Below are 8,870 nucleotides of genomic sequence, written 5' to 3' on the forward strand. Positions count from 1 at the left end.
TCCCACCAGGAAAGTCCCCAGTCATCTTAGCCAGGGTAAATGAGGGCTTAGTTGATTGGTGGGGAGCTGCTGCCTCAGAGTAAATTTAGGTTCTGTCACAGGCTGAGACTCTATCAAAGGAAGCCCAGAACATCCTGCCAGAGCTCCCTGAAAATAGCATTACTAGGCTTACACAGCCCCTGCCTGTCTCTTCACCTCATGTACCTAGACTAAGCTTAGGGCCCTTCCAGATGGTTCAGACCATGAAAATCTCTTTTTGCCCAGTTCTTCATGATTGTAAAAGACTGGATTCCTGAGCACCTCCTCTTCTCCATCTAAGTCTCTCATCTCAATATGGACAAATATTTTCAAACAGTTTGAGAAGAAGTCATGGCAGAAACCTTAAAGGCCTTCCTATACCCAGCCTGGATTAGCTTTCATTTACACTTAACTGTGGCCACACATTTACCATTTATTCCTTATTCCCCCACCTGCATGCCTTTTCTTCACTGGGCTCTTCCCAGGCTCAGAGTTAAGGGAACAGGGCTACCAGAAGACCACACAGTTGAGAAAGAGCCAACTCTGATAAAACTGATGAAGATCTTTTATCTCCTGGTGCTTGAAAACCCTTTGTTCTACCAAGGAATAGGCTTGGTATCTATTTCAGTTTTTGGCCTTACTCCTGTTTCCTTCTAACCCCATCTCTCCTACCCTATCTGTCCTGAGCTCCCTTTGTGCTCTGCTAAGTCACTTCAGTCTTGTCCGACTCTGTGCGACCCCACCAGCCTTCTCTGTCCATGGGATTCTCCAGGCAAGAAGACTAGAGTGGGTTGCCATTTCCTGCTCCTGGGGATCTTCCTGACCCAGGGGTTGAACCCATGTCTCTTACATCTTCTGCATTGGCGGGCGGGTTCTTTACCACTAGCAGCACCTGGCACTGATGAATTGTCCTCCTTCTCCCATCATATGTGTCACATCGTAAGATGTCACTTGTTTACAAGGTATAAAGCAGAAAACAGGAGATTTCTATCTCAAGCAAATGAATCTATACTCTCAAGTGTCATGATAAAGGCAGGAAATGCTTTTGAAGAAATCCCCCTTCACGCCCGTTAAATCAGACTGCATTGTAGGAGTCTGACCAGGGAGGGAAATCACTTCCCCGCTGGCAGGAGAGCATTACAGCACAAACTCTGGACCAGTCTTTTCAAGTTCACGAGCAGTCAAACCTGGGCCCTTTCATCCCCTCCCAAGCATCAAGAGCTCATATATTATCATTTAGAGTTTATTTAGTTCTTTGGTGTAATGGCAGAGGAACTAACATGGCTAGTTTCCCAGGACATGGCTTGGCTTCCCAGGACACCTCAGTCATTCCAAGTATCACTTACCAGGTCAGAAAAGTCAAGACATTAGATCCTAAAGATCTGATAGCCTAAGGATCTAGAGCATGGGTTGCGTGGATGGCTACACAAAACCCTGGGGCTAATCTGCAGGTATACAGGATGGTGAACAGCTCAGCTGGGTGGAGCCTGACTGTTAGGCGGCTCCTGGGCTGGCTCACAGGAGGCTCCTCCACTCTTGCCCATTCCAGGGAAGATGACTGTAGCGTATGTCACAGGCTTGGAGCTGATCTCAACCTTAGGAGGCAGAGGGGGCACACAGGGTGGGTCTAGGGGTAGGAGTTTCCCTGACAGGGGATCAGGAGGAAGGCTGGTGTAAGTGGTGTCATCAAAGGAAGGTGGTGAGTCAAGCTTGACATATGGTACATCTGATGGCAGATCAACAGCCAGTCCAGAGTCACTGACGTGCTGGACCACTGAGGAGGGAGCCTATAACAAAAGCAGGCCGGTTAGGCAAAGAGAAAATGCCTCCCTCTACCCCGGTTCCTTGAGGTGGGAAGTCCAGGTTCACACTGGACTGTCTCCAGAATCCTGAGTATGTCTGTGGGCAAGATGGCTTCACTGTGAAGATTTTCAGGCCCCAAGTATCTCCCTAAATCTGGGCAAGTGGATGGCAAAGTGGGAAGGTGGAAGACTATAGTTGGCAAGTTTACTGCATTTAAGAAGTGGCTTTGGACCTCATGTGGGTTCCCAGTCTTTTCTCCACCCGATCATCCCAGGACTTGTCAGTGAGTATGGTAGAGGGAGGGTCTAGGGAATTTGGCTGGGGGCCTGCAGAGGTTTCTTACCGTGTTTGAGATTCCACTGCTCTGAAATTGTCCACCAACAGCAAACCTGTTTCCTGGTAGAACAGAAGCACAGACTGCTCCTTGTGCCGACTCAGTGCCTTCCACACATGCACTCTCCAGAACCCTTGGCAACCTCTGTTCTAGCCCATACTCAAACATCCCCACTCCCACCAGCAAAGTCTTCCCCTTCCATCTGCCCAGCCCCCACCCCCAGCCAGCCCTAACTCCCCCACTTACTGCTTCCACAGCTCCCTTCATCCTGTCTCAACACTCAAGCCATCTCCTGAAATCCCCCACCTCTTCCAGCCACCTGTCCCCAGCGCCACTGTCTCACCCTCTACAATTCCTGTCTCTCCCCAGGCCACCTCCCACGGAATCTCCTCGCTCTCCTCCACCTTTCAGCCATGGGAATTGTAGGGCCTGGGGGCACTTGCCAAAGCCCATCTGTAGGGGGAGCAGACCTAGATTCCCAGCCTCAAATGCAGGAGTGGCTGATACAGGGCCGGAAGACCCCTGCTGGGATACACAGGTGGAGAGCTACCCACCTTTCCTTTTGGCCATCACAGCAAGCAGCATCACCGCCACCATCACCAGCAGGCCCAGCAGGAACACAGCACCCCAAATCCAGGCTCTGCTGAGACACACGAAGAAGGAAGTGAGCTTAGCCCTGAACCTGGTAGGGAGCTGCTTGGCAGGAATCCTGGAGAAGTGGCACAGAGGCACCATTCTTGGTGTGCCATGGTCGGGAGAAAGAGCTTTTTTTTTAATGGAATGAGGCAGGCAGACTCAAGCACGGAAGAAGAGAGACACGTTATCAGGGTATCCTGACTGGAGATCTACTGGAATAAAGGGCTCAGTGCTGAACTGGAATAGAGAGGTATGCCTGTCTGTCTACCTACCTGCCTACCTGTTGAGCAGTTCCCCAGGAGTGAAGAGAATTGTAAGGTTTCCTTTCAATTTAGTCTGGGGCTCTAAACAAGCTGTATCTGCACCATCATCCTTTCCTAGCCACCCACATACAATTCTTGTCATACCTCTTCTTGTCCTGGCTGGTATCCAAAGGGCTGTCGCTGTCTACAGAGTCCAAAGAGGAGCTCTCACCCAGAGTCGCATCCTGATGGATCTCCTCCTCTTTCAGGGCAGGAGCTGAGGCAGAAGGAAGTTGTTACTGAGCACATACCCACCGAGAGCAGGGTTCAAGGGCTTGCTGAGAGCTGAGGGACTGGGGGAGGAGAACCGAGGGAGGCTGGGAGTAAGAAACACAAAGGGGTGCTTTGGATATTCCTTAAGGGGCCTCTAATTCGAGAGGTCTAAGTCTTTATCTGATTGTGAATATGCTCACTTCCCCTCTGCCGCCAGCTCCCAACCTCTCCCTCTGAATTTCTTCTCCTTTACCTGCCCACCCTGTGCCTTATCTCAATCAGGCTGCTCAGACTATGCAGAAACCCCACTGTGTTATCTGTGCCCACTTCCCTACCCCACCCCAGAATAGGCCTCTCTACTCTGACCTCCTTGGAGACCTTGCTCCCAGCTCTCATCACTTGGTCTCTAAAGGGGCTTTGGCCCAGCCTACTAGACCTCTCTGCATACCTGCAGCCTTGTGACCAACCCTGCAGGTTGGCTGAGCCCCATCCCAAGCTCTGGAGGTAAGGAACATAGGGTCAATCCTGAAATGACAGTGCCAACTGACACTTGCTGAGAGCTTTGGCTTAGACCCTGAGATTCAGTTTTGTGACAAGTTTTTTGTCATTCCAACAATGTGCTCAGCTTCTGTCTGTGGGACTCAGGGTTTGTTTCTGTCGGCCTGAGGATCTGCCTTGGGAACCCGGCAGTCCTCCTAGATCCTCTGAGATCTTGTCTTGCCTGGTCCTTAGACATTTACCATTCCCACTTCCCACCCCATGCTAAACCAGGAACTGAGACACCATTGACCCCAGTCTTGTGGCATATGTCCTTATCTGGTTTTTAAAACCACTATATCCTCCCTGGATACTGTGCTCTACCCATTTGCCTGAATATCCATCCTCTACAGCTCTTGGGGTCCCCACACTTCAGATGTCCCACTGAGGGTACCCATCTCCCTGCCACCCTTTCCCAGTGCATTGTCTTGTGACCATTTGCCATTTAGGAAGTTCTAACCTTGAGGTACTAGACCTTAGAGTGTCAAGGAAGCGGGAGGACAAAGGATAACCAGAGCGAACAGGAGTATGTTTATAATATGAGTAATAATTGTGGACACAAGAGAGATTTCTAATGACAGCTTAGTCCATCCTCATAACACATGGAGAAAAACAGAAGGAAAAATGTCTTGATTTCATTATTTTGGGCCTTTGGCACAAATTACTTAAGAAAGGAATACTTGAAAAAGATGTCAACATCCGTAAGAGGAAGGCAGAACAGTCTGCTTCCTCAGGTAGCTGACCATGTTCCCAACAGAACAATTATTTTTTACAATATTGTACTTTTCTGAGGAATATTTAATACTTTTAAATGTTCTTTTAGCAAATATTTAGACATGAGAAAGTTATAGACTGTAAAAATGAATCCTGTGAAGAGTCCTTTCTCAACTGAAATAGGGTCGAGAATATCGACTGTATATTGATGAGACTCTTTCTGTTTTTAAAACTGAATAAGTCAAAGGAATCCAGCCATTGAATGTACCCTGCCTGTTACATGAGACACATACTAGATGCTCAGTGAAGACTTATAAAATAAGGTATAAATTCAGTAGTTTTTAAGCCATTAATCTTAAGCCTGGAACATATACCAAAAAATTAATTCCGGTTGATATGTCTGAATCAAAACTTTGTTTAAAACATTTCTAAGGGGAAAAAAACAGCATAGAGTATGTTGAAAATGCTGGATGAGGAGGCCAAGGCCCTGAATGGGGGAAGAAGGATATGACTTCCTGTGGGGAGACCCACCCATGCAGGAGCGGAAAGGGGACTGCTCTTTGGCTGATTTATCTCGGACTTCTCACCCGGTTTGGCTTCCGTTCCCTGCAGAGCTGTCAAAAGAATATTGGGCATTTGGCCCATATTCCTCACCCACAAGAGCTCCCACCCACCAGGGACCCAAGAGCGGCAGGTTGGGGCAGGAGGGCAGGCCAGGGCTGCTGGCCAGGCTGGGATAGCTCACCTGCAGGAAGCACATCCAGAGTGACCCTGTGCACAGTCTGGGTTCCCGAGAGGCCCTCCACCACACAGGCATACTCGCCAGCATCCTCCTCCCGCAGGGCAAGCATCTCCACCTGGAGCAGGCCGCCCCCCAGGTCTGTGAGAAATATGCGGCTGCTAGCTGGGACCCCGCGATTCACGGTTGATGTTACCAAGGGCTGGCATCCCTCTGGCAGGACCTGGCACCACACCTTTCGTGCCTTGACGTCCTGGAGTCGGTAGTGGCACTGCACCAGGATGGAGCTCCCCACAGACGCCTGCAGCAGCTCCGGGAGGCTGCCGGCCGAGCCCTGGCCTAGGGAAGGAAAGTTGAGGGAATGTCAGGCAGGGCACCTCCCGGTCCACCCACTGCCCAGGGGGTCAGGGGTCTAGAGGTCCACTTCTGGGGCTACACATGTAGTTGTTTCCAGGGCAATGCCAATTATCCCTGGGCATGGAGCAGGGTACATGGGGCCCAGAGTGCAGCTCCTTCTAAACCTTACCTATTAGTCCCAGGAGCAGCAGCAGGAGCAGTTTGGGGCCCATGGCTGGCCAGGGAGATGTCAGCTCTGAGGCTCGTCTGGGCACTGACACAGCATTCCCCTGGGGGCAGGAAATTTGGCCTCAGACACTCACGTGGGGCTCTCAGTGACCATGGGGTTGGGAAGCAGGCACTGGTGGGCCTCGCCATGGGTGGGGAGAAGGAGCTTTTCCAAGCTCTGGTTGGCTCAGTGCTCCAGATAGGAGTGGGCGAGGTAGAATGAGAAGGCCCACGGAAATACAGAAGCCTGGGATCCTGGGCGCCCCTAAGGAGTGAAGTCAGGGAGGAGGATTATGGCAACCAGGGAGCATTAGAGAAAGGGGGAAGATGATCTCCAGGGTATTCCAAATATAGAATCTGATGATGCAGAGCTGTGAAGGAGGGAAGTAAAGTGTCCTCCCCAGGGCCTGAGTCCATCTTAATTTTAAATTCTATGTGAGTGCCCTACCCGAGCTCTCTGGAGATCATCCAGGAAGCCCCCTCTCGATGGTGCACCCTGGTCTACCTGTCTTCACGCCCTGTGCTGAGTGCTCCCTAGACACTTCCGGTGTGGGCCACGTTCTCCACGTCCAGGAAGTGCACTATTGCTTTGATAATTAATTGGATATTGAATCACCTGTACTCATCTCATTTTCATAGCTTTTCTGTCTAGGTTTCTTTCCTTTTTTTTTTTTTTTTTTTTTGTCCATTGTGTTCTGATTCCTGGAAGATATCCTCATATTTTTTCTTCCATCCCTTCTATCCTTGTCCTTCAAATTTTTATCCCTTAGTGCTTTTAGTTTACAGTATTTTTAATTCTCCAAGCATTTCTCATATATTATTTTTATTTCATGAATGCACTGTCCTCTCAGTTCTCTGTGAATATGTTCATGTTTCTGCATGATCGGGGCCTTCCCAGGAAAGGGCACTGAGCGAGCTTTGTTCCAGGGAGACTGAAGAACAAACGTGCCTGGGGAGTTAGAGACAGTGTGTCAGCTCCAGAGAGATTTGCTTCCATCCTTCCCTTCCTCCCTGGAAATGATCAGTTTCTATTCCGAAGTTAAGATGTCTCTCTCTCCCACCAGCGAGGAAGATGGGCCAATGCTCAACGTGCCAGATGCTCTATATCAGCTCCAAGTCTCATAATTTGGGGTTCCTCTCCCATGACACAAACCAACTCCCTGCACAGGGTCCATCTGGTCCCCATTTGCATCACCCTGTGCAGAACTGGGGCTGGGGATCCCGCACAGAATGTGAGGGGTAAGCCTGCTGACACCAGGGATGCGCCAGTGCTCAGACTGGAGCAGGCCAGGTGGGAATGCCTGGGAGGACACACCGCTCTGACCTAGATGCTCACGCCTGGTAAGGGCCCTGGAAAAACCACCCTCCCTCCTCCTGTCCTCCCTGCCCTCCTCCTCCCCATCCCTGCCTCCTCCTGCCTCCAGGAGCAAGGGAGTTGAGAATGGAAAACAGGGACCAGGAGCCTGAGAAAGCCGTGTTTAGCTGAGTCTCATGGACACGGTGATAGGGAGACCAGCTGTTCCTGTTCACCTGGCGTGAGGGTTTTCTGGGGACACAGGACTCTCGGTGCTAACACTGGCAGTCTCCAGCCGACTGGACACCTGGGTCTCCCTTGTGAGTGATATGGAAGGATGTATGTCTGTCCTGCCAAGGCGTATCAGGCTTTCTTTGATTTCCTTACAGAAAATTATTTTTGCTCTAATAAGCCAACCTGGGAGATTTGTGTGAGGAGGAGACCTGTCTTCAATATGTATTGAGTGCGTAAAACAGACACAGTCCCCCACTGGGTGCCTGGGACAGAAGTGGCCAGGATCCAGAGAGGTGTCCTCTCACCAGGCGTTTGAGAATAGAATGAAAGCCAGTGCTTATGCAGGACCTACTATGTGCCAGACAGCTGGCCAGGAACTTAATGTTATTTCTTTCAATCTCATAAAAACCCACCAAAGTAGGGTTGTTGGGGTTTGGTTTGGTGTTGGGATTTTTGTTTGTCTTTGTTCAAGGAGCCTGAGGCTTGGAGCAGTTAAGGAACTTAAGGTTTCTTAAGGAGGCAAGAACTTGACATTGGAAAACACTTTCCATTCAGTGTGCACTCCAGAGAGTGAAAGGCGGGGGATCCCAGGGTGGATGTCTCTGACCTGGCCGAGCAGGAAGGAGCAAAGGCTGAGCTCCCAAGAGCAGGAAAGTTCCAGCAGCGCCCCTCCACCAGGCACACCCCCAGAGCCTCCCCTTCCATCCCGTCACCCCCAGTGCCCAGGCAGCGTGGGCGGGAGGGCGCTGGCATGGGCTCAGTTTGGGCTCCGTCTTGGCTCCTAGACCGTGCCTGTGTCTGCAGGAAGAAGACGACTGCGCCAGGACCCGACGGGGAAGTTTCACTGAAGTGCAGTTGAGTCAGGGAGGCCAGGGAAACACAGACTGGACCAGGGGCCTGGAGCTGGGGGCAGAGGCCAGCGGAGCAGCCTCGGGAGTGGGTGGGGCAGGGCTGTGACGAGGGGAGTGACCTGTTAACATGAGGCTGATACACAGGGCTGCACCGGGGGCTCTTTCCCAGTGATTCAAAACCCCAGGGACCCACACCCAGGTTAGGGAGCAATGCAGCCACATGTGGCTGTGGAGAGGGGCTCCTGGCCTTCATCTCTGAGGCCAGGACAGAGAACCTGTGGATATGGGCAACCCCCTTCCTCCTCAAGGACAGCCCAACTTCAGGGTAGCTTCCATCTAGTTTCCCCCTCATTCTTGGTCCAGGAGGAGTATGTGTGTCGAAGAGAGAGATGAGGTTCCCTGAGCTGCCTTGGTTGTTCCCTGTGTCTCGAACACTCTTCCTGTCTTGCTTCCTTGAGGTGCTTCTCGAGTGGTGCCTCCTGACTACCCTTTAGAATTGCATCATTCCCCGGGCCTTCTGCCCTCCCCATACTCCCAACCAGCTGACTGACCGACATTGTATTTGTCTGTCTGCCTTCTTCCCATTAGAATGAGGCTCTGTGTGGGCAGAAATCTTGGCCTGTCTTGTTCA

At 51.1% G+C, this 8,870-nt stretch overlaps 1 protein-coding gene across 2 annotated transcripts; it reads right to left on the reverse strand.

Moving 5' to 3' along the window:
- Window positions 1-1,245: 1,245 nt before the first annotated feature.
- On the reverse strand, window positions 1,246-5,913 carry TREML1 (triggering receptor expressed on myeloid cells like 1). 2 transcript variants are annotated; one of them, XM_010818242.4, is made up of 6 exons: window positions 5,823-5,913; window positions 5,303-5,635; window positions 3,199-3,310; window positions 2,710-2,795; window positions 2,165-2,217; window positions 1,246-1,805 (listed from the first exon to the last, which is right to left on the reverse strand). In XM_010818242.4, the coding sequence occupies exons 1-6, from the start codon at window positions 5,863-5,865 to the stop codon at window positions 1,491-1,493; spliced, it is 942 nt and encodes a 313-aa protein (XP_010816544.1). In that variant the 5' UTR covers window positions 5,866-5,913; the 3' UTR covers window positions 1,246-1,490. The 2 variants fall into 2 exon arrangements, with proteins under 2 accessions (XP_010816544.1, XP_005223585.1); XM_005223528.5 differs by having other exon boundaries at window positions 2,710-2,798.
- Between the last annotated feature and the right edge of the window lie 2,957 nt (window positions 5,914-8,870).

Source organism: Bos taurus, chromosome 23, assembly GCF_002263795.3.
Source record: "Bos taurus isolate L1 Dominette 01449 registration number 42190680 breed Hereford chromosome 23, ARS-UCD2.0, whole genome shotgun sequence".
Lineage (NCBI taxonomy): Eukaryota > Metazoa > Chordata > Mammalia > Artiodactyla > Bovidae > Bos > Bos taurus.

What these genes read in the sequence shown, in the direction of transcription:
- TREML1 (XM_005223528.5), bottom strand. Translation starts at nt 5,865, where the DNA reads ATGGGCCCCAAACTGCTCCTGCTGCTGCTCCTGGGACTAATAG. An exon ending in TCTGGATGTGCTTCCTGCAG is followed by an intron (nt 3,311 to 5,302) that starts GTGAGCTATCCC and finishes CTTCTGCCTCAG; the next exon opens with CTCCTGCCCTGAAAGAGGAG. An exon ending in TGTGATGGCCAAAAGGAAAG is followed by an intron (nt 2,218 to 2,709) that starts GTGGGTAGCTCT and finishes CTGTTCTACCAG; the next exon opens with GAAACAGGTTTGCTGTTGGT.